The 26,082-nt window shown below is 41.6% G+C and overlaps 1 protein-coding gene across 32 annotated transcripts in view; it reads right to left on the bottom strand.

Moving 5' to 3' along the window:
* ZMIZ1 (zinc finger MIZ-type containing 1) overlaps positions 1–26,082 on the bottom strand; it is a 504,711-nt gene that overhangs the window by 161,600 nt on the left and 317,029 nt on the right. For all 32 annotated transcript variants that reach the window (XM_043518779.1, XM_038410178.2, XM_043518791.1 and 29 more), the window contains one exon: positions 13,275–13,380. In XM_043518779.1, coding sequence (XP_043374714.1) covers positions 13,275–13,380 — 106 coding nt within the window. The remainder of the gene's footprint in view (positions 1–13,274; positions 13,381–26,082) is intronic.

Below are 26,082 nucleotides of genomic sequence, written 5' to 3'. Positions count from 1 at the left end.
TTCCAGCACCTCCTGTATTTTTAACAACATCCCAAACAATTTAATGACAGGGCCATATATTTAGCTCCCTGTGAAGCACTCCAGGTGACTGACATGTGGCAGAGAGAGTATGTTTTGTAACTGTACTTTTGTTGTAATGATTCTCTAAGATTTTGTTCCTAAGAAAACACCATCCTCTCCCCACCCCTGCCCCACACACCTTCCTGCTTTGTTGTTTATACTTAGGTCAATTCACAGTTCTTGGGGTTACTGCTAATTATTTCAAAGAAAGACAGATATACATTTGACTGCAGTATTTTAAAAAAAAAAAAGCCATGAGTCTTCCAAAAAACCCCTTCCCTTTCCCACTGCTGTCTGGCATTTCAAGGCCATAAGGCCTGCACAGTAATACCCAGTGGGAGACGATGACTATTACAAATTCCCAACAATTTACATCTACCAATCTCATTTTAGACCTGCAGTGAATCATTTTTCACATCGAGAATCTAGAGGCCACTACAATTCTTTGTCTTAATGAAATTACTTCTATAGTTAGCACATTAAAATATGTAATTTGTTTTTCCTATGATGAAAAGGCCTTACTTTACAAAGCAAATAAGATGAATATGATTTGGGTCCAGCCAGGCAATTACAGAGGAGACCATCAGACAAAACCCAACCACTCTGTTCTCAGAAGTTCAATATTACTTTCTGGGGACCAGTCTTGTTCAGATTTGTATGTTTAAATGACTCCAAAAGAAAGAAAGAAAGAAAATTGACTATTACAAATATTTTAATATATGAGGCACTGTAAGAGCTTGCATTAGAGGTTTTCAGGGCTCAGAGTGATCAGCTGGAATTCCAGGTATTGGTTTCTATTTGTAAAGCCCTAAATGGTTTGGGAAATGACTACATGCTTAACTTCTCTTTCTCTTTCCTTGTGTTAAAATGCCACAGTTGTGATCAGCAGAGTCACAAGCAGATCACAAGCCAGTGTCTCCTTGGTTTAACCAGGACAGGGGGTGTTGGCAAGCATTTTCCATGAAAACACTTAAACTTTGGAACTTGCTCTCTCCAAACCTGAAATCTGATCAGCCTCTCAGTTTCCATTCCATCTGGGGAGAGAAGGGCCAATGGACTAATGAGACTTCTGTGTGGGGTTTGATTTCAGAGGGGTTTATGGCAGCTTCATGAATTTGTTCATGCTTAACATTATTGTATGGAGTACAGTATAACGTTTTGTAAAGTGCTGAGAGTTTGAGGCTGGTGCTCTAGAATCTACATACAGACTGACTTAGCTTTAACAAAGGGAAGCAATGGCTCTTCATACACCTGCCTAATTGTTGCAAAGTGAGGAATGAACTAATAATATTTGGTTTCAGAGTAGCAGCCGTGTTAGTCTGTATCCGCTGTAGTGAGCTGTAGCTCACGAAAGCTTATCTCAAATAAATTTGTTAGTCTCTAAGGTGCCACAAGTACTCCTTTTCTTTTTGCTAATAATATTTAACATTAAAAAACACTTTTACCCCACCTACAAAATGTGTTACAAGTCTTAAACAATTTATCCTCACAATGCCCCTGTGTCGATATGTAGGTAATAATCATCCTCACTTTATATATGGAGAAAAGGGGGTCAAAAGTCTTATCTAAGGCAGCTCAGTGAACCAGAGTTGTGATAAACTCCACTAGCCAGTCCACACTTTGGCTACACACACATACACACCCATCCCCATTTAGTAACAGATGAGCTCAAGCTATTAAGGTCAGATCAACCTGCAGTTGGAGAGTGTTGGTTACATACAGGGTTTGATTCAGGCCCCCTTTCTAGTTTTAGGTCCAAATCAATCTTCATGCTGAACAATAATTTATTTTTGTAAGTGAAAAGTTATTTCTCCCCTTATTCCTTCATTTATTTCCTACGTGTAACTGCTACATACAATGATTTAGCATGCTCGGATGTCAAGAATACAAAAGAACAAGGGGATTTGTTAGAAAATTAAAAGAACAGGTCAACAAAATAAATAAAAAGCCAATCAAATAAATAAATAGAATAAGGCAGTTTTCTCTCTACCTGGAACACCTGCAGAGGAAACATACACTGATTGTTTTCTTTATGAGTTATTAAAAAGTGAAGTCAAATGGAAGAAAAACAGTGTATATAAAGAGAACAATCAAGGTGCATTTTCAAAGATGGACAAATTTACCTCCACTGAGTTTCATAGAAAACATATGTTTATACACTATAGGGAACAATCTTTCACCGATGAGGGGAATATATGTTCTAAAAGGTCTCTTCATATCTACTCTCCTTATCTAATTTCTATTACTCTAGGATATTGCTCCTTTACTTCCACTTCCATATGATGTCGGAAAGATACGGTTTAAAAATCAGCATAATTTATTAGACTGGATCTGCTTGATTCTTTGATTATTCTTTAATTGATATTTAAAATTATGTTTTATCACACAGCACCTAATCTAAATTCTTTGTTACAGGTGTATTATACCTGGAAAGAACTAAGAAGAATGAAAGGAGATGTAACAGTAAAAACTATTAAAAAAATAATACGTCTCTGCATGGAAATTAACCTAACTCATAATTCTTCTCTGAAAATAAGCATTGTCTACTAACCTTTATATTGGGCAATACTAGTTTCCTGTGCAAGGGGTTAAGAGCAAGAACATTCTTTAAGGCTAAGTGACACAGGAATATAGGAATTAAGAAATGGATTTGGGATTTTGACCAGCAGAAACTCAGTTACATATATTGACTGCACTTGTTATCTTGGGATAAAATGAGCTGATTTGCTCATCCAATTCATGCTCCTGTAGCGCAGCACATCAGTGGCAAAAAGCTATCAATACTATTGGAAGCAGCTAATCCTACTGTCCAGGTGGCTGGACTCCCCATGAATTTAACTGAATGCTCTCAGTACATCCAGACCAATAGAATGGCAAGGAATGACCCAATGGTGTACATCTGGATGAAGCACAGCTGGAAAACGATAACATGCCAGACTGTATTACAGCTCAGAAAGGGCACCTTGTGATGGGCAAATGTCTCTATAAAGAATTTGCTTACTTCTCTCCTCCATATGCCTATATGCATTCCCCTATCTTCCACCCCTTTTCTTTCAGGTTTTTGTTGGACAGTTAGGTCACCAATTTCTTCACTTTCAAAGTGCTTTACAAGCATTGGGCCATGGTCAGCTCAGGTTTAAGTTTGTCTCTACCACCAAAAACCCAAGGGCACAGTCACTGAAGTAGAGGTTCCACTGAGGGAAGGATAAGTAATAAAAAGGGGCTGAAATCTTTCCACAACCACTGTCAGCTCCAGCCTAGCCTCAAAGTGGATTATTATTGTTATTGTTATTCATTGGGAAATGAATGACAGGATGAGCTAATTCACTGTATTCCTTCCATAGTCTCTGCTGATGGGGTGCCCATGGAACACAGATACAAGCTACAGCTGCTCCCCCTTGATAGCATTAACACTGGCTACTCTCCCACATGGTGAATCACTCTGGTGTGCACGAGGCCAGGCTGCGCAGGGATGTGGAATTGGTAAACCTGGCCCATTCATCTAAACTAAGTAGTTAGGCATGAATTACCTGCTTCTGGGCTGAAGCCACTATAAATTGTTGAGAAGGAGATTCGTAAATTTAATAGAGCTATATTTCTTGGATCTGTACTCCAGCATAGAATTATTATTATTTGAATTCTAGCACTGCATAGGGGTCCCAACTGTAATCAGGCCCTCCTGTGCTAAGCACTGCACAAATACAGATTTAGAAGCAGTCCCCGCCCCAAAGGCCTCTCAATTTCAACGACCAGGTGGGCCATGGGTGAGAGAAAGGGGGCATTTTAATTCTTAATTAATAGACGGAGAGCTGAGGCACTGAGAGATTGACTGACTTGCCTAGGGGCACAGAGTGAATGTGTGGCAGACCTGGGAACTGAACCCAGGCCAGCGTCGTACATACAAGACAATCTCAAAAGGTGAGACCTAAAAGCAAATACCACACTTATTTAACCTCCCATGATCCATGTTCTCTTTTAGGATACTGTATATCTAGACTAGAATCCACATATTTGCTGGAAGTGTAGGGAAGAGCCAAGAGTTCACTGACTAGATAACCTGTGTTAAAATACAACTCACTCTGTCCACACCAACGTTTTAAGTCACATTAGCTAACACACTGAACAAGAAAAAGACCTTTTATCCTACTCAAGACAAACCCTTTGGCTTCAGCATCATGTCAAGGCTATGTCTTAAAACTGCGACTTGCCAATTCACTTAACTGCAATATAAATTGGTTATCTCAGGGTCCTTTGTACTGATAACTTTGGTATCTGACCCCTAAAAGCACAGCTTAATTACTCTTATGATAAGCCATTATGGTCTTCAAAGGATACCCCAAAACCAAACCAATCTTAATACAGAAAACCCTAATGACATGAAGTTTCATACTTTATTTAATAAAGTCCATAATTAAGAAGATTAATCACAGGTTTCAGAGTAGCAGCCGTGTTAGTCTGTATTCGCAAAAAGAAAAGGAGTACTTGTGGCACCTTAGAGACTAACAAACAAAAAAGCTTCAAAAACAGACTCCAAGGAGAGACTGCTGAATTGGAATTAATTTGCAAACTGGATACAATTAACTTAGGCTTGAATAGAGACTGGGAATGGATGAGTCATTACACAAAGTAAAACTATTTCCCCATGGTATTTCTCCCCCCCACCCCACCCCCCACTGTTCCTCTGATATTCTTGTTAACTGCTGGAATTAGCCTACCTGCTTGTCACCATGAAAGGTTTTCCTCCTTCCCCCCCCTGCTGTTGGTGATGGCTTATCTTAAGTGATCACTCTCCTTACAGGTTTCAGAGTAGCAGCTGTGTTAGTCTGTATTCGCAAAAAGAAAAGGAGTACTTGTGGCACCTTAGAGACTAAATGCATCCGATGAAGTGAGCTGTAGCTCACGAAAGCTTATGCTCCAATAAATTTGTTAGTCTCTAAGGTGCCACAAGTACTCCTTTTCTTTTCACTCTCCTTACAGTAAAAAGAAAAGGAGTACTTGTGGCACCTTAGAGACTAACAAATTTATTAGAGCATAAGCTTTCGTGAGCTACAGCTCACTTCATCGGATGCATCCGATGAAGTGAGCTGTAGCTCACGAAAGCTTATGCTCTAATAAATTTGTTAGTCTCTAAGGTGCCACAAGTACTCCTTTTCTTTTTGCGAATACAGACTAACATGGCTGCTACTCTGAAACCTCTCCTTACAGTGTGTATGATAAACCCATTGTTTCATGTTCTCTGTGTGTGTGTATATAAATCTCTCCTCTGTTTTTTCCACCAAATGCATCCGATGAAGTGAGCTGTAGCTCACGAAAGCTTATGCTCTAATAAATTTGTTAGTCTCTAAGGTGCCACAAGTACTCCTTTTCTTTTTAAGAAGATTAAGTAATGTTATTATTTAACTGCAATTCTAAAGAAAGCCAAACAGAGCCAATTGTGGTTGAAAACAAGCCAATCACAGCACTCTATCAAAGAGAAAGAGTTGCTATCTCTGCTATCAAATGTCTAACACTTAGCCGCCCATCCAGGCTGTCACAGGATTCATTTGCTGCAGTTTCTCAGTGACTGCTGAGGTACTTTCTCTGCACAATACTGCCCTCAGGCCTCTTTCAGTGCAGAGATATCGACAAAGCTCCTGTATGATCTCATCCTGTCGTCCCCTTGTCTGGCCCCAGCTTGACCTACTGACAAAAGCAAAAGCTACTCTGGGAGCAAGGAAAAGTTCAGCAGCTTATTAAAGTATTTATGAAAAAAAAAAACCCTAGCAAATTATTTCCCTCCTGATTTACCAAAAAAAAAAAAAAAAAAAAAACCAAACAAAAAAACCAAAACCCCACATGATCTGTGAACTCCATTTTACTTGCATAATAGGCCTTAAAATAAATACATTATACAACTGAAAATGATGGATTGGAAGGGCAAAAGCTGCCAAGCTCATGCTCCAAAGAGCCTTCATTTAAATCCTGGAATCTCTAGGGGTCCCAATCAGCACTATGCTACAAGGAGAACTCCTGCACTGAGGAAGGAGGCATTAAGAGGAGAGAAAAAACAGCCAAAGGCAAAGGCCCGCAGGTAGCCCGTAGTTCAGAAGCAAATGAGCATGTAACTAACCTGCTGGGCCATTCCCTATAGGTGTCAACAAGTCAAGGGAATTTACCATTGATATTTTGGGAGCAGCTGTCACGAAAAGAGACAAACATCTATTTTTAAAAGCTGTGTCATCTGTCTTCAGGGTGGGAAATGCTGCATTTGACCTGCTACAGAGGCAGTGGCCCAGACACAGCAGCATGGGCTATAAGAGTAAATGGAGGTGCAGCCATTATGAGAGGTTAAATGCCAAGAAACGGAGGCAAGAGGCACAAGTCATTAAATCACCAATACTACTGAAAAACCGCACAATAACTTTTTAATCCTTTTCATGCCAGACGGGTCTCCCTAGGCACCCTCCAGAAAAGGGGTCTCAAACGATTTTCTGCGGTCCACCAGCTCCCCGCCGCCCCCCCAGCGTTTACTTAGAGCGGCTCCGGACCGGCCCTGCCTGCGCCGCTCTGGGAAGTGGCTGGGACTTGGGGGAGGGGGGGGGAAACGGGACACCACAGAGGCCTGGGTGTTGCCCTGGCTGCATCTCCAGGTACCTCCCCCGAAGCTCCCGTTGGCCACGGTTCCCAGTTCCCAGCCAATGGGAGCTGCGGGGGGGGGGGGATGCCTGGAGGCGCAGCCGGGGCAACACACAGATTCCTGTGTCCCCTCCCCGCCCTCCAGGTTCCGGCCGCTTCCCAGAGCGGCGCAGGGGCAGGGCAGACAGGCAGGGAGCCTGCCCTGCCCCCGGTGCACGACGGGCCAGACCCGCCCCCCGAACCCTTCCTGCACCCAATCCCCTGCCGCACCTCACACCCCTCCAGCACCCCGATCCCCTGCCCTGAGCCCCCTGCTTCACCCCGCACCCTGACCCCCACCCTGAGCTCCCTGCGGCACCCTGCACCCCTCCTGCACCCAGACCCCCTTGCCCTGAGCCCCCTGCCGCACCCCACACCCCTCCTGCACCCCAACCCCCTGCCCTGAGCCCCCTGCTGCACTCCACACCCCTCCTGCACCCCAACCCCCTGCCCTGAGCCCCCTGCCGCACCCTGTACCCGTCCTGCACCCCCTGCACTCCATGCCCAAAGGGCTTCGGCCAAAAAGTGGGGAAAAAAGCTACACAAGTACAATATGTAGGAGTAATGGATGAACTTTAGAAGAGTTTGGGGCAGATATTTTCCCCAACATTAACCTAACAGGCTTTGTTTTCACTAGGAAAAAACATGTATTCTCACCTTACAGCAACTAACATGTGGCAACGAACATGGAAGTAAAATCCTAGTGAAGACAAGGCCATTTTTCTACTAACGCATGTTAGCAGATCAACATAAACCCTAGACTCCCAAGGCCGGTGCAAGGATGTTTCGCGCCCTAGGCAAAACTTCCACCTTGTACCCCCCCCTTCTCCCCGGGAGCCCTGCAGCAGCTCCTCACCCCTCCACCCTCCCTCGCCCCCCCTGCGGCAGCTCCCCCCGCCCACCCCTGGCCCCTCAGCCCAGGGAGCCGTGCGGCAGCTCCCTGCCCCAGCTCACCTCTGCTCTGCCTCCTCCCTGAGCATGCCACCACCGTTCCACTTCTCCCGCCTCCCAGACTTGCAGCACCAATCAGCTGTTTGGCGCCGCAAGCCTGGGAGGGAGAGAAGCAGAGCCAGGCGGCATGCTGAAGGAAGGAGGCAGAGCAGAGGTGAACTGGGGTGGGGATTGGTTCCCCTGCACCCCCCGCCCATTACTTGCTGCAGGAGGCCCTCTCCATGCCCCCCACGCCCCAGCTCACCTCCGCTCCACCCGCCTCCCTGGAGCGTGCTTTTGGACTCCCCCAACCACTTGGCATCCTAGGTGGCCGCCTAGTTGTTGCACTGGCCCCGTAGGCTCCCACAGTCTTCACCTGGACTGCTAAACACATGTGAAAACTACAAACTGCCTTCTCTTCACTAGGACTTTACCTCCTTTTAGTGGCAATGCATTAGCTAATACAATGTAAGAACACACCTTTTAAAGATGCACCCCATCAGAACCTTCTCATTCCCATCACACCCAATGAACCATCTTCCTTCATTCTGTCCTTGCCCCTGCCGCTTCCTCCTCCTTATCATTTCAGATATGCCACCAGGTCTGGAGACCTCTACATGTTGCTCACATCATTACTCTGGCAATGACTGGACCCTCCAGAGCGCACACCACATATGCACAGTGCTCTGGGACACAAGTCGATGGAGGGGTCTAAAATCCAGTGGGCAGCAATTCAGAGCTAAGCAGAGAAAAACTAAGGACTGATTTGCTCCAAATTAAAATGTTAGGGGGATGGAATAGTAGTGTAGGGTGACCAGACAGCAAGTGTGAAAAATTGGGACGGGGTGGGAGGTAATAGGAGCCTATATAAGAAAAAGCCCCAGATATCGGGACTGTCCTTATAAAATCGGGACATCTGGTCACCCTACAGTAGTGGGAGGAAAGACATAGTGGCTGCGGGCTTAGAGAGGAGAGGAGGCAGTGAATGACACTGATCTGGACCAATCCAAGCTTCCAGAAAACTTTGGAGATGATTGATATTTGAAGCCACTTGTTATTTGGCACAGTCGTTTGTTCATCCCTATAGTATACACAACTCAATGAGTAGTTTAGCAAATTAATTTTATTTTAGTATGCCATTTACCTGCCCCCTCCCCAAAAAAGGAAAAACAATCATAGTTCTAAGAAAATGGGATAGATATTTACAGTTGGCACCCTCATTTTTGAATGCATATTGTCTTATTGCCAATGTAACAGCAATCTCTTTCTTTTTTAGGGTGGGGTTGGACATGGGGGGGAAACAGAACTTTATAAACACATTTAATGTTTGTGAAAAGTGGCAGAATGAATTTTCTCTTCATCCACAGAAAAGCTGCAGCACGAACAGCAACAGTGCCGGCTTCCCAACACCACCTCCTCGAAGTCCCTGAACCATACTGTGGAGCGTCTCAGTATAAATTCCAACTCTGGCCTTATTGTGATCTTGATACTAGTGTAAATTGTTATGCACTTCTTCTACAAGAGTGAGGGACTTGCGTATTGCAAAAATTCTTGTATTGTGATACACAAAAAGGCCCATTTATACATCGGGGTGATATCCTGGTCCCACTGAAGCCAATAGGAACTTTCTTTTCACAGAAGGAATCAAAGATAATAGCCAGGATGTGGCAGGTCTTGTGGGATGCAACATTCTTGCAGTGTGTCTGGTGGGTCAATCCAACTGTTCAACTGCCTGCACAATACAAACCCCTGCACTACACATTCCACTGCACTGTTTGCTCTCTTGCCTTTACTTCACAAACTGCTGTGGATCCTCTGGGTTTAGAGCCCTCAGGTATTGTGCCTCTCCGATTTGCCAGTCATTCTTTGTTAAGAGGAGCTATCAAACTAGAACAGGGAGACCAGACCCTTAAATAAACTAAATACAAATTCAATACAGAAAAAAGATTTGCACATCTTCCAAAGCTAGTCCCACAGTTAATGCTTGCAAAATGCTTTAGGATCTTAATATGAATAACATTACCAAAGGGCAAATAGCTAAGAGTCATGTACTTTTTCTTAAACACAAGACTGTTAAAATATTACCCTTTGCATTACAACAAATGGCTGAAATTTGCATGTGATAAGTTTGCTCTCCAAAATTCCATTTTGCACTCAAGTCATTTGGAGTCTCACCATAGTATATGAAGCACTCAGTGTTAACTGTAAAGAAGACACTCCTCGAAAAGGAAATACTTTCCTAACTGACAGGAAGTGCCAATACCAGCCTCTTTAATCATAACAAAGTGATTGATTCTAGTAAAGCAAATCCAACTCATGAAAAAAATACTGTTTCTAGAAAGGGAAAAAAGTTCAAGATCTGCATAATAATAAAAAGCAGATCTTGAGTTCTCAAGACATTGGATTGCAAATACAAGAAAATGCCTATGTAAAAAGGCCATTCTAGGGTACCATATCTAGCCTCTCAATTATATCCAGATTAATTCTGCTCAGTTTAAAAGTAAAAAAGATGTTTATTCTAACTACCGGCTCTGCAAACTAAATCTGAGAACTGAAAATCAAGCTATGATTTTCCCCACTTATATCATCTCAGTAACAAAGATTCTGCTGTTAGAAATTAGCTTACAATTTGGCCACTGATGCATGAGTCAGAATACACCCCAGCTTGATCTCCGAGAAATGTGTGTCCTGTATGACAATACTCTAACACACCCACACAAAAGAGGTTTTCAGTAACGTTAGCAGGTATGATTTGGGGGATACACACGCAGCAAATACGCAGTAAGGGCAATTTTAACAGTTACTTTTCTAATTAGAACCTCGTTTTAAAAAAGATTCAGCTAAGCCACTTTAACTTATAAAAAAACATGTTGATAAGAAATTACTACTAGTGGGAACAACTTTCTTTTTTAAGGCAACACTTGACTTTCCTAATGATTTCTATGTAACACATATAGAAACAATAGATGGGGATACATAACGAACCATTTAATAATCACTGCATCTCATATTTTTGGTTTTTTTACACAAAAAATGAGGGTCATATTCATTTTAGAACAAATGAGTAATCTAGAAATTATGGGCTGTAGAGGGGTTTACAACAATTTCTGCTTACCTCTCTCTAATGAAATTTTGCTTATCTCACATGTCAAAGTGGTGGACAATATGGAATAACAGCATTTATAGAAGTATCTTTCCTTAATAACATTAAAGTATAATTTGTAGGAATGGACTCAAACCCTTGCACATTCCTCAACATTAAGTCCAGAGAAAGAAAATACTCCAAAAAACGATTTGATTTAAAAAAATCATGCGGGATATACATCAGCACATCTTGGGAGTAGGAAAGGGGGTCATTCAGATAAAGTTTTGAAGGTGTCCTAAAGAAAATCAACAAGCCCGGCCGGGGAAAAAGAAAATGTTATTCAGAAACTACACATGCAAGAATTCTTGACATAATAACTGAAGTGAGTCATGAAGGGAGCTATAAATAGTGATGAATATAGAGTACTTAGAGAGTACCAGAGAAAAAGCTGAAGGAGAAAAGGTAGTGTCAAGAAATAACTGACAGAAGATCTTAGAGGAAGTTGCATGAGAGAGTAGAATCATTGTGGCTTAACAGACCATAAAGCAGTGGGGATATTTGGAATTTACTATGAACCCCTCCTGTCAGAATGATTAGGAGTGACCTTATTTTTGTAACTCGGGTCTGCCCATCTTCCAATTTCCCCACTTATTGTAGTAGCTCTCACATGTTTGCCATGTGAACATAAGCCCTTCTGGGTACGGATTGCATCTACTGATGCGACTTTTCACAGATTCATTAATAAATGCCCATGGTTATGCTCCTACTCTAGCAAATTTGGTAATAAGGGCGATTGTGAAAAGTTGATGTTTATGGAAAAGGAAATGCAAAGATTATTGGTGAAACACAAGGCAAAACAGGCACGTGTGAAAGCAAACACCTCAGGTCATTGGAATTAAAGGATGAGGCTGTGTACATGAGGAGGAAATGGTAAGCAAAGGAGGAGAGTGAAAAGAAGATTCTTACTATCATATGTTAAGCTAAAAATTAAAGACTTTTATTCCCAAATACATAAAGATACAAGCAGCTAATGACAGAGACAGCAGTAACTTTCTGGGGTTGCAAGGGAAATGCACTGAGTGAAGATAGATATGACTAAAAAATAATTATTTGCAGCAGCCAAACACAAACATAACATTTCCCTAGAAGGAATGAAAAACTGGAGGTTGTCAAGACTACGCCAGAAAAGTGAATCAAGAAATGAAAATGTCTGAAGAGTGACAACCTTCCCTCTGCCAGCACCGTGATGGGATCCACATCAGGAAAAAGTTGCAAAAGAAATTACACTGCACCTTTAGTAGGTCTATTTTCAACATATTTAGAAATAGAGGAATCTTAATGAACACAAAGCTGAATTTAAAAAGCCTTTGATAAGATTAATCAGGGAAAGAACAGATAGCTATCACTGGAGATAATTCACAAATGGGAGATCATGCCTAATAAATTGGATAGAACATTTTGAGAGCCAATAAATATTTCATGGAGGTGCTTAGAGGAGTGAAAATCATGGACAATTTATTGGACATTTAGCAAAATTAATAATCTGGTAATCACACAAAAGGCAAATCTGTGAAGTCAATGAGTATGACATAAGGCATGACCCACTATTTGATAAGGAACTGCCTTGAACACTGAAGGCAAAAGTTACCCATGAATGGAAGTTTGGCACCAATAAGAATCAGTGGTAGGATCCAATCAATTAGTTAATTATAAGAATTATTGTCTTGGAAGGAGGTAACATTTGCTGAGGTTGTGACTGTGGTAGCATGGCAGTCGATACTAAGCACGAAGGCAATATAATTAAGTATGTCCAATTCTGAAAAGGAGCAGTTATCTACTCATTTTCCTAGATTGTGTGTGTTATATTGACATTCGTCACCTAAGAGAATAGGTGAAAATTAAGCACAGTAAATAAATGTAAGCAAGTACAGCAAAAAGGCACAAAACAATGGATTCTTCATCTCTCCCACACAACGGTGACATGTCAAGGGTCCATTATTGCTACTTTGGTAGAAATGGTGAATGCATTGTTTGCCAGACTATTGGAATGGTGGTTGCATGGTATTATATAGGTTAAGAATAGGTGGGAATACTACCAAACTTCACAAATTATAAGAACAAGTGGTACTCTTTTATACAGACACCTATGGCCCACACAACAAAAAATCCACACTAGATACAGTAAGGATTGTAGAAGGAATTTGAAGGAATGAGACAAATAGACACATTATAGAAAGGCAATGCGAGAGATTAAGAGTTAAATAAAATGGTGGGATTGGGTGTATAGGTTCTCCCTGAGGGATTTTTTTCCATCTCAGGGTTATAGAATATTATGGACCTTGTTTCTGGAAGTAACACTAACTAGGAGGAGCACTGGGGCAGTGAGTGGCACTTTTTGGAGAGAATGCAGGGGTTCCCAGCATCAGGTATCCCTGGTTCATGGTCAGCACATTCAGTAGCTGCAATGTAGCAAGATACTTGCTGATATTTGTTCAGAATTTGACCCTGAAAGAACCATTGATAAATGGAAATAGCCTTTTCCTACCAGCTGATTTTGGAGTGAATTTGTCCCTGTTGGCTGCACATACGGCCAGTAGCCTGTATCCAAGATCCAAGTCAAATCCTTGCTGTGCTGCCACTCGACTAACAACCTGTGAAAGGAAAGAGAAAGCTTCAGTGGGGGTGACTTCTAGCTCCTTGCAAAGTCACATTAACCTGCATATTGACACAAATGGTACACAACTGTCTGCTGCTGTGACATCCATAGCATATACACGGGGATGAGGCATTGTTCTCCAACAGTTTTTCAAACAAGCACAGAAACCTGCACTTTTGCATCTGTTATCTGTTTGTTCCCCTGGAGAGGCAAAGCTTAATACAAACAAACAGTAGAACTTTCATATACGCTTAAGCATGACATATTTTATTGTATTTAGGAACTATCAGACCAGATCTTAAACACTGCTGCACAGGCATTAACAAGCACAATGCATTGTTCTTAAGAGCACTGTCTTGATCTTCTTGATTAAAAAATCCTCCCACCTCACTGCTATGCAACACGCTATGTTCTGGTCAGCTGCCACCCTCCAGTCCAGAGGTGGCTGCACTTCAGTAGCACTGTATACTCTCTGGGAAATATCTTGGGATACCTTCTGGATAAACAGGATCTATAATAAAAGGTCTATATAAACACAAAGTATTATCCAAACATATATCATACAAGCTGAAAGGAAAACTTAAGTAAGGTGTAGGCAATATGGACAGTTTTATTTATTTGTATTGCAACAGTACCAAAAGGCCCCAGCCACAACTGAAGCTCTATTGCACTAGGTGCCATGAGAGACAATCCATGCTCTCAGTAGCTTACAACCCAAGAAATAAAATATTCTTTTTCCTTCCGTGTCTCAGGATCAAAGCCACTTGTTAAATTAAAAGACAGTGCACATTCGTGTGCAATTATCTGTGTCTAGAACCGGCTCTCCAAAAAGCAATGGTACAGAACAGAGTTAGAAACCAAGATACACAATAACCTATAAATGGTAATAAAATGTACCATTCTGTGTTAAGTAGTCAGTTCTATCACATGAATCTTCTCATTCCAAATTGTTTTCCAGTATCTACTTTTCCTAATTAACAATAAAGAATCAGATTTCTTTATTAAGAGAATATTACTACAGATAATGCTGCAGTTTATGGATAGATTTTTGTTGATGTTAATTTGGAAACTAAGATTTATGCAACTGCATCAGGTGGTTTCCCCTTCCGTTTTCTTTAACACTTCTAATCTCAAAATTGAGCACCAGTGATCTTCATGACAAACAAATAAGATTAAATTTGGAATAATCAACACAATAATATACAGGTCTGGAACACTGCAGCCAGCCCTTTTACATCCAGTTTATCTATGTTAGTTGAAGAGATAAAGTAAAATTTTAGATAGGAAGAGAATTATCATTTAGGAGAAAAAGCCTGCTTATTTTTTGATAAATCGTGAAACATTTTGAACTCAGTAAAATAATCTTCAAACCCCTGCATGTAACAGTACAGTTGTTGGTATTGGTGTCTTTGTTAAGATTCAAGGTCTAGATCGTGCAAAAAAACGGATGCAGTGGGACAACTCACCTGCATAAAGTTAAGCTCATGCAAAAGTCTTCACAGGATCAGGGCCCTGGAGACCTTAACAAAACCCCCAGATGGCTCATGAGCCATGAGTGGCGAGAAGCCTAAGCCCTTTGGGGACGGAAGGCAACTGTCAGACAGATATTTGGAGTTGGAGGATACTCACATTTGGCGGGCTCCAGATGTTTGCACCGCCTAAACTGAGGTATCGCCAGAATCTAAATATTAATCTATTTGTCCATTCATACCATCAGGTACATGTCATGAAAGAGATCTGAAAAAAGCAAACTGGAAGCTCATTTTTTAATCTTGTTAAAGGCTCCTGAGAGGGATGTCCTGTTGTTATGCAAACATAATTGAAACTCATTTAGGCACCATCTATTCTAACATCACACACTAGCTAATTTAAAGTGCAGCTCACTTCATTGAGATAAGAAAGGGAACCTGCCTCCCTGCCTTTATTAAAATGCTGTTTTGACTGGCACATTATCTGCAAGCTTAATATTTTGAAACTGGATAGGAATGAAAGCAGATACGTCTGTTCATCAATGAAACTAGAGTAAAGTGTGTTTACTTGCAAAATTCATTGACATTTTTATGCTTGGTTCTGTTTAAAATATGGACTTATGGACACAGATGCTGCTGGCCAAAGGCCAAGTAAGGACTTCCAACCAACATCTTGCTAATTATGGAAAAAGTTTTCTACATTAATTCAGGAAAGACACAATCATAAAGCCTGACCCATGACACACAGTCTATGATTACAGTAACGTTATTAGTCAGATCAGAAAGTCAGGGTCAGTTTAAGCCTAAATACAGACAAGGCACAATCTGTTATGCTCATTATTTGCAATCAATTTTTATTTTATTTATTTCATTTATTTATTTAACCAATTATAGTAAATATTCTTCTATACTTGGCATTATCTTGATCTGAGAAGACAACTGGGTTTAAGGCTTCCAGGCTCATCTCTGATACTGATCACATCTCTGTGGCCCTGGGCAGGTCATATTGACGTGTCTGGGCCCAATACAAAAGTGATGTATAAAATAATTTCTATAAGTAGGAGTCTGTAAATAAGGGAAGGTGTGAAGCAATCTAAATGTAAATGGACGTGTAAATAATAGAATTGGTCCAGAAATAATTTTTCCCCTACATGAAAAATTTCATTAAAAATATTTTTTTCCAACAACAATCCAGCATGTGTAATCAAAAATGGACATTTCCTGTGGTAATCTCCATTTTGACAAAGCAGCCATTTTCTACTGGGCAATTTCCCCCCCCCCCATTAGTTATACTAAGTAGAGGGACCACCCATTCTGTGTCTGATGGTGGATTCCCTGCTAGGGCTACAAGATGGTCTGCTTAGATGTCCCTCTGGGCTCCCCTCCTCTCCTCTGCCCTTTTGGCTTCATGAAGCCACACCTATGTCCATTTTTATTGGGCATCTAAGTTAACATGAATAGGGCAGTTCCCACCTCTCAGAGCTTTTGTCCTAGGCTCTCTGCAAATTCACATAGACATCTCTGTATTGATTACATTTGGTTCACATTTTTGATATCTTCTTTGCAACTGTAACAGCTAGAGAGCTTTTGAAAGCCGCTGCCGCCACCAGAGCTAGAGACTTTCGTCTCTTCCTTCATCTATTTTAAACCAACACCTATTCTGGAGAACAAGATGGCAGTCTCGGAAAGAAATACTAATTTGCTGACGGGTACAACCCAACCCAATTTGAATCAGTTGTCAGCATTACGAAGTTTTATTGTGTTTGAACCCAACTGCAAATTAAAGTGAGCAGATGCAAGTTAGATTATACAGTGTGACCACAAGTTAGTGGTTAGGTTAGGCCAGGATGAATTGTGATCAGAATCATTTCAACTAACTCTGCAGGGTTCAGTCACCAGCTGCAATTTGTCCTGGCCTACGCAGACTGCAAATTCATGTTCTGCAGTGAGTCAGCTAACTCCATTATTTACCACCGTGGTCATACATGATGTAATTTTATAATGTAGAAAGTGCATCCCTGCTGGGCCAGGTACAGGTTAAAACTGGATTTAAAATTAGACCCATCTCTTAAAAAAGGTGCAGCTGATAGTTATGCCAAGACCAGAAACTGAGCCCGGGGTCTCCTTCATGGTGACGTAAAAGCACTAGCTCAAAGACGTTTGGCCAGCCCAAGATCTGTATTTAAAATTTTTCTATGGAATTTTATAGAAGTCCTTAGGACATTCATAGTTTGCTACATGAAATGGTGAGGTTACTTTAGTTTAGATGTGTTAACAATTTCAAAAGGTGTTTTTAGGAGAAGTACATACACTATTTTCAGATTCCTGCATTATTTCAAATGGTTGCCTACAGGCAGATATGACTGCGTCCATTACTTTAAAACCTTTAACCTACACCATATTGCTTCGTGACTGAAACACCACATTCAGCCGCTGTGACATAGTTCAGCAGGGTACCGGCTGGAATCTCATGGGCATCAATAATGAGCAAAAAAGATATTAGTGTTGGGTTGTAATAATGGGAAACTGTTACCAAATAAGCACAGAAATGCAGCTATCAACTTCTCTCATTAAAAAGTAGCACTGCTTTTCTTCCCCCTTTTTCTCCTTTTTGTGAGGCAAAGGGCATGACTTGCTGTAGCTAGCTCCACTCCCTGCCCTTCTTGTCATCGCAACATGAAGTACCGGAACAATGCACCTCTTAACCTAACAGGCCTGTTAATCAAGAGAGCTTTATGACTGCTTATTACAAAACTCCCTTCCCATTATGTTGCACTTTCAATGAATCTCTTAACTGGCAGCAGTCAAGAGCACCCCCCCTGCTGGCATCAGAATGAATTTTCCCAATTCAATTTGCCAGCTTCTCAAAAAAATAAAAATGCCAACTGATTGCTAGTTCAGAGGGCTGTGTGTTCAGCCACTTGTGTACCCTTGAAATTATCTGAATACAGTTTGAAGACTACAGCAGAAATTTTGTAATTACAATTCTGCAATGTAGATGGTAATTCTCTCTCCCCCCCCAGTACCAGAGGAAGATCAGATAAAGAAGAAGCAAATAGGATTTTTGCAGCATGACTAGAGAACTGCTTTAAAAAGAACAAGAGGGAAGGGAGGGGAGAGGAGGGGAGTTACCTTAGTGATCTCAGTGCCTGGTTTGACTAGACTCAGAGACTCAAATCCAGCAGGTTTGCCTTAGCAATTCCGATAGCCAAAGTAGGTAAGTAAAATGACACACAATTTATTAGTCTTTCACAATGGACCTTAAAACTGAGATTGTGCCTATTATCTGTGGAAATAAAAGAGTCCATAAAGTCCCTGCTCCTTAAAGCAGACATTTTCCACATTTCCCTCCCTCCCATCACATGGATAAGGATCATATTTTGAAAATCAGACCCTGCGACCCTTGTGGCAACAACGATTAGCATTGTGAAATATTTGATTGATCTGCATCCTGGATGCTTTTTTAAATCTGCTCCATTTGGTCCAGAGCAGTGGAGTGGAGCTCTGCCTTTGCCGCACATCTGTCCCTCCCTTCCCTGCTCTCTATGGTTCTGGCAACCACAGAGATTAGTTAGGGAAAGGAGGGACCTAAGATCATGTTCCCAGTGTTGTCTCCTAAGGGGCCAAAGCAGCGATTTTTGACTACAGGGCAATCAGCTCACTGGACTCATTGCAATACTGTCACCTGTCACGTTATGACAAACTTTGACCCTGAACAGTGGTTTGTGAGTAATTGAGTTTGTGAGTAAGTGAGATAGGAACACACAAAGCCATTTAAGTTGGGCTAGCAGTCTACCTCAAACTCTTTCAAGTGGTAAAATACTCAAACATTTTGACTGACAAAGTGAAAGAACAAAATAAGTGCATAGGACGCCAAGATCTTATATGAAAAGACAAGACTGACCCAGTAAAAGTGGGATTTATGGGTGTCTTTATGCTCCTGCTGTTATGCAGGATGTTCTGTGCCTGCTGTCTGCCTTTTGATGGTGCAGTACGTCCAAAGCAATAAAGTGCTTTGAGATCCTTTGGGATGAAAGGCACTATATACATTTGAGATGTCTATATAACTACTTGGGTTCATTTGAAAAACCTCACGAGTAGGTAGCACTGACACAGGTAGCTCCCCTTCTTTTTATCTCTTCCCTCCTTTTCAATCCATATGCATTAGGGTTTGCACAATATACCCCTGTAGGCTGCAGCCACACATTCCGCCCACAGAAGGCAGTGAGTGCACTGTATACACACTTTATGAAAGATCAGGCACAGATACAAACCTGTCCTAGGACAGATAGTGCTCTGTGTTCTCCCACCATGTGTATGTGCCCAGCTGGCTTCTACTGAGTGGAATGTAAGCGCCTGCTCATAAGTTCAGCATGATCATGTAAGTGACAGCAGTCTACAGAAGATATGAACTCTCATACTACTTCACAAACAGAGCTGTTTCAGAGGTAGTTGGAGTATTATTAAAAGGTGTATTAAATAAAATCTTTAAAAAAAGATAAAAATGGATAACACATCTCAAGTCTGTGACACTGAAGCTAGCGATGAGAATCCTGTGGTAAAACTCAAAGGTGCTAGAGGGAGATATGAATTCCTTTGTCAACCTCAGCACCACACTACCTGGACCAACAAGGACCAGGCATGCCAATAAGGACCTTCAGTCCCGCCCCCCACTCCTCACCCCCGGAGGGAGTGTCTGATGTTGCGTATACACTGAGCAAACTTCCACTGATGTAACTATATCGATGTAGCTACCCAAAGTGCAAACCCCAAATGTAGATGAGCTGCACCAGCACAAAGCAGGGCTTATCTATAAATAACACACTGAAGTCAGAGCTCAGGAGCAACCCCCGCTGACAGTTAAAGACTGGTACTGAATGAGCATAAGGGAAATCTTCCTATCTAGTCATCCACAATGGTGGCCATGACACACACCCTGAGAGAGATCCTGAACTTAGCTGAACACAGTTCACCATTTGAAACACACAAAAATATTTGTCTCATAAATGTGGGGAGAGGACAGGATGGAATCAGAATTTCTCCACAGAAGCCTTAGAAGCAAGTAGGTGTGTGCCATCCTTAAGGGTCGGCAGGCTGTCCTCCTGTACCCCTTTCACAGGTATAGATGTGATCTTCTATCTGTAATTACTGTGATCCTGATCAGATCTGAAATCTGATTTTTGAAGTGTCACATGTTGATTTTCGATTCTGTACTTCTCTGTATTAAACAGAAAAAGCCCAGCCAGGCACGAAGTCAATTTAGCAGCAGCTACCTTGCAAACACATTAGCCTAACTTTGTTGTTTCTGCCATCTGAGGCATCCTGTTTTGGAAACCTGATCTCATCCAAATGTATGGTTCTTGTCCTTTTTGTTTTTAATTAAATTTTTTAATTACACGTTTGATGAGCTAAAATGGGTTTCCATATCACAAAACTGACAACAGCTTTCCCATTCTTAAAATGATCTGAAAAAATGTCAAAAGCCTTGCTTCAAAGATTTTTTTCAAGGAGAAATGGAACTCAGAAGGTTATTTTGCATTGTAAAATGACTGAGCATACGCAATATCACAACCACAAATAAATGGCCCAAAGCATTGTTCCCTTGGACATTTTAGTACAACCGCTTTTGAATAATGTTTCTCTTTAGAGTATATGGAGTGCCCCAGATTACAGAAAGGATACAAATGAAAATGTGGAGTTTCAGATACAGAATGACCAGAGTTATCAAATAATTTTATGTCTAACAATCTTTCTGTCACTTTAGTGCAGTCATACCACCTTGGTTATGACTCCATCAGGTCACACCGGCTAAGCAAGGTTGAGCTGAGCTATTATTTGGATAGAAAACCTCCAAGAACACCTAGACAACAAAAGAAGTGTTGTGACTCATGAGGTATCACTTCTCTCTCTATCAATGTTTAACAAATATCTCAGCATAGTGTTTGTGGGTAGGGTAGCAGGGGAAGTGACATCTGTCAGATGAGATGAGAAACCAAGGTCCTGACCACTTGTGGTCAGCCATCCCACAACACTTTGGATAAACAGAGTTGCATGATGCCAGTGTTTTGACCACAGTCCATTCTGGTAATTACATTTGGCCTATCTAAATTCCTCCTGACATCCAAACATATGCCATTTCTTTTCATAACTATCCTGAACTGTTAAACAACTGCAGTATTCCATACCAAGAGATGACTGCATGAAGATGTGTGTCCCTCTCTTTGAACTGCCTTGCAGGCATGTTGTGAGCCCTAAATAATGTAAAGGACTGTGTATTCTCATATGAAAAGTGCTATAAGAGTGCAAAAGTATTGCTATTATTGTTCCTTGCCAAAAGCAGTCAAAGACATGCATATGGATACGTCCAGTGGTCTTAGTTCTCCCCCTCTTATTACTACAGCTGGAATTCTCTGCTCCACAGCATGACACAAGATGGAAATCTCCTCAACACCATCATTAATATGCCTAGATATTTGTCAATTGTAGAATAAAGTGGTGGGATGGGGATGGATTTAAGAATGGGCGAAAGGGAGAGTTACAACTCTTGACCAGATTTAAGTTTTACTTGATATAGTGGTCTGAATTATTTTACTATTGGCTTTGTTTTATTTGGGGGGAGGGAAGGAGCAAGACAACAACCTTCACATGGTGCTCCTGTTATGTGTTACTGATTAACACCATGAATATCATCAGTTTCTTAGGAGTCCTTGTTTGGGACTTCATTGAAGAACCGCAGGACCAGTTCTATGTATGTACCAACTCAATACGAAGGTCGGTCACATGCCAAATATGCAGTGTAGTTGTAGCTGTATTGGTCCCAGGATACTAGAGAGAAAAGGTGAGTAAGGTAATATCTTATTGGACCAAATTCTGTTGGTGAGAGAGACAAGTTTTTGAGCTGCACAAGCTCAAAAGCTTGTCTCTCTCACCAAGCGAATTTAGTCCCATAAAAGATATTACCTCACCCACCTTCTCTCTCTAACATGCTAAATATGACTATCTTTCAAGAGTTATCAAGGTGAATAACACTGATGTTGCTCAACAAGAAACTCATACTAACATACTACAAGCAAGCTGCAAGTTACAAAATTCATACCTATGAATTAACTGCCACTGTGAACAACGCAGAGTATGGCCTCACCATGTACATCAGACATGGTCTTAAAGATGTTTCATTCTGGAGCAATCCAAGACCATGAGAATCTCTATTCCTGCACCAAGAATTGGACAAATGACTATAATGAACATCTACAAACCTACATACTTTGAATGTTCAAAGGCCATGTTACTGTCTTCTCTCCAACCAGCCATTTAAAGTTAGTGATTTATAGCTAAGGCTGTGAGTCTGTCACAGAGGTCACAGATTCCATGACTTTCCGTAACCTCCATGACTTCTGCAGCGGTGAGCAGCAGCAATTTGGGTGTGTGGGAGGGGGCTCAGGCCTAGGGGGTTGGTGGGTGTGCAGGAGCGCTCACCTTGGGGGCAGGGCTCCCTGGCTCCTACTCATGTTCCTGCAGCTCCTAGGCGGCGGAAAGGCCAGGGGGCTCTGCGCGCTGCCCATCCCTTCAGGCCCCACCCCCACTAGTTGCGGTTCCTGGCCAATGGGAGCTGCGCAGCCGGTTCTTATGGCGGGAGCAGCGTGCAGAGACTCATGGCCCTTCCGCTGCCTAGGAGCTAGGTAGTGAGCCCCTGCCAGCCCCGTCAACCCTCCTCCCCCATCACCAGCAGGGTCCCGGGCCACCTTCCCCAGCACCTGAGGCACCCCTGCCCCACACCTTCCCGAGCACCCGCAGCCCCCCGCCCCACACCTTCCCGAGCACCCGCAGCCCCCCGCCCAAGTTTTAGTCACAGGTACTTTTAGTAAAAGTCATGGACAGGTCCTGGGCCATGAATTTTGTTTACTATCTGTGACTTGTCCATGACTTTTACTAAAAATACCCCTGACTAAAATGTAGCCTTACTTATAGATACCACTCACAACAGGGCTATGATGCACCTGGTGAGTAACTCACACATTGGCCTTGTTCACAGCTGTCTATCTTCTTTTTGACCCTAAATGACCAGGGAATTTTTGCAGAGGTACCACAGTACACAACCCTGAACTCTGCTTTCTGATGAAAGACAATAATTATGTTACCCTGCAAGCTTCACGAACAGTGGTTGGTAACTTACCTTGCAGTCAGTATTGCTCCACTATTCTGTATGTCGGCTGTGGAGTTCTGCTGATTGAATTCAATCCAAAAACTTCATTGAAATTTTCTCAAAGCAAACTGGGTTGCACATACTGCATAAGTTGAAGACTGGTGAATATCTAGTTGAACCCAGAAAACTATGGCCACTTAGTTCACTATCTTATCAAAGCAACTGTGAAGCTCATTTCCCATGGCTATCATAGGTCTACACTCCTTGCTTGGCAGATGGAGACAGAAGCACTCTTCAAAGAGTATGAGAAGAGTGGAGATCTAGACACAACAAAAGCACTAAGAGACTTTGAAATATGCCAACTTAAGATATGGAATGAGACAGTGGAGAGTCTTGACTTCATGTATTCCCGTTGCAACCCTGGCACTCCTCCATAAGCTTAAAGTTGCTGACCCAGCAAACACCGACAATCAAAAGTGATGGTCAATACCACTGCTCACACTTTCTCTGTAGCTCAAAGACAAAACCTGATAAGCTGACTAGAAAGAAGATTCAAAAAGAGCTCTTCCTAAAAGTTTGGCAGAGTCCTGCCTCTATGATCCCCATATACTAGAGAAGAAATAAACCTCATGGCCACTAAAAGCAGAAAAACTTCTGGCAAACATGGCATTTATCCTGAATTTCTTAAGCATTTGGAGCCAAAGAGATGAGCATGGTTGGTCAGTCTATTCGCTGCTGCAATTTGATGGAGGAAGACACCCAAAGAGGTGATAGTCATGAGGTAATCATCATTGCCCTCCTCAGACATGGGAATCCACCAAATCATGCCACCAGCTATTGCCCAGTATCACGCCTTTCCAGAACTTGAAAGAGAGAGTCTCACTGCCTCATCTCACCCCTATCTTTGATATCATCCTGCCAAAGGAATAGGCCAGTTTCAGAGCAGAAGGGAAATTTCTGCGACCCAGCTCTCACCATTACTAGTCATACTGAAGCTGGCTTCCAGCTGAACCTTAAAAGCAAACCAGAATTGACAGATTTATCTGCCACCTACAACAGTATGGAGATATGGCCTGTTGATCAAGGGTCAGCCAATACCGTAGCAGTGTATAACTCCTAGCCATGGTGTTGAACAACCATACATACCACATCCTTCTGAATGGGCCAATCAGTAAAGCATGCATCCCTAATGATGGTCTACCTTAAGGATCCATGCTGGCTCTTTTACTATTCAACACCTACACTAGTGACTTACCCAACACAATTTCACACAACTTCACTTATGTCGATGGCATTGCTTTTGTGGTATAAGACAAAGACCTCGCCAGCATTGGTGACATCCTTTCAGCACCTCAAGATAATGGTGAAATACTTTTAATACTGGAAGCTCTACCCTAATGCCTCCAAAATTTTGGTAATAGCCTTTCACCTAAGCAACAAAGCTGCTAAGGAACAACTCAGTCTCACCTTTTAAAGTCAGCAAGACTGAAATGAGCCCTATCTGAAGTACCTGGGTATAACCTTAGCAGAAGCTTGGACTTTTAAACCTTATTTGGAAAAGGCATGCAAAAAAGTAAAAGAACTAGTTCATCCAAACACTTGCAAACACAAAATAGGATGATGATGAACACACACACACACACACACACACACACACACACACTGAACAGCAACTCTAGCACTGGTATACTTGATCACTGAATATTGCATACCAGCTCACATATACTAAATCTCTGGAAGTGTAGTTTAATGCCGCAAGGAGAATCATAACTGGAACATTAAAATCAACCCTCCTTCAATGGCTGCCCACTTTGGCACATTTAGCCCCACCCAAAATCTGGATATGCGCATACTCACACAACTGGTGCATACGATCAAACCATGGCCAACTAGAACTTACCAATTCATGAGGATCTCCAGAACCTTCCAAAGACATGCCTGAAATCTCACAAACCTATTTGAAATGGAGCTAAAATTCTTGAAGCAGCCTCATTCAATCCCAAGGCACACTGGAGAGAATTTTGGGATAATGCGAATATCTCGAAAAACAAACACCTGATTGCCAACCCCACAAAAAAAACTTCCAGGCTTCAACTTGCCCCAGAAACAATAACTCTCATTGAACCATTTCAGAACACTGAACAGCAGATGCTGTCATCTCTTCCACCTCTGGAAAATAGATGTCCACAGTCACATTGTGTGTTACCAGTCACAAACTATGGACCATACCATAAATCAGTGATGCTTCAATCGTGTGCCTGTGTTATCTCAAGAAGCCACTTCCAAAGGTACCCACTGGCTCACTAATCTGGACTTGGTCATTTGAGGTTGCCATTGTTTGGGAAGATAGTAAGTACAGCTTCATATATAGTATACTAATATGTATAATACTAATGAATATTCTTATGTTTATAGAGCATAAAGATTATTACTCACATAATGTAACTTTAGCTTTATAAAGCAGATTTAATTCCAAATTGCTTTACAAATTTCACACCAGCTATATTTAGAAAATATTTCTCCTAGCAATGAAATGCAGCTATCTGGGTTACAAACTGGCAGCTATTTTATTCAGTTTTTTACAACTGTATACAACAGTTAGTGACAGACAGAGAAGAATACTATATCCAACTGAAACTTCAGGAATATTAACAGGACAGATATAATTTCATTTATAGACAGAATTCAGGCTTCAGAATACAGATTCTCAAATCTGATTTGCAAAGTAACCCTTGTGGAAAAGCTCACACAGCACCTGGTTTTCCTTTGCAAATTAGAAAACACACACAGGTTCTCGCTAGAAGAACACAAATATGTGTTTGCATTTTATGTATGTTTCTACTTATTTCCTCCAAGCTGTTTTCTGTAATCTCTTTTTGGAGTCTGTGGCTTGCAAGAAAAAAAAATGGATGCAAGATTTCCCTCCACCTCTTTGCACGTTCTCTATCTGTTTAAGTGGATTTCTGTTTAAAATTACATTAAGCTCTCATTTCAGGAGTTTTCATGGGTCAGATATAAAAATCAGTTCTAGGATTACTGTGAGATTGACATTATTCTGCATGGTGGTAGTGCTTGTAGGCTAAGG

Source organism: Dermochelys coriacea, chromosome 7 (assembly GCF_009764565.3).
Source record: "Dermochelys coriacea isolate rDerCor1 chromosome 7, rDerCor1.pri.v4, whole genome shotgun sequence".
NCBI lineage: Eukaryota > Metazoa > Chordata > Testudines > Dermochelyidae > Dermochelys > Dermochelys coriacea.
Note: the sequence above shows the minus strand (reverse complement) of the source record. Positions and strands in the feature narration are given on the sequence as shown.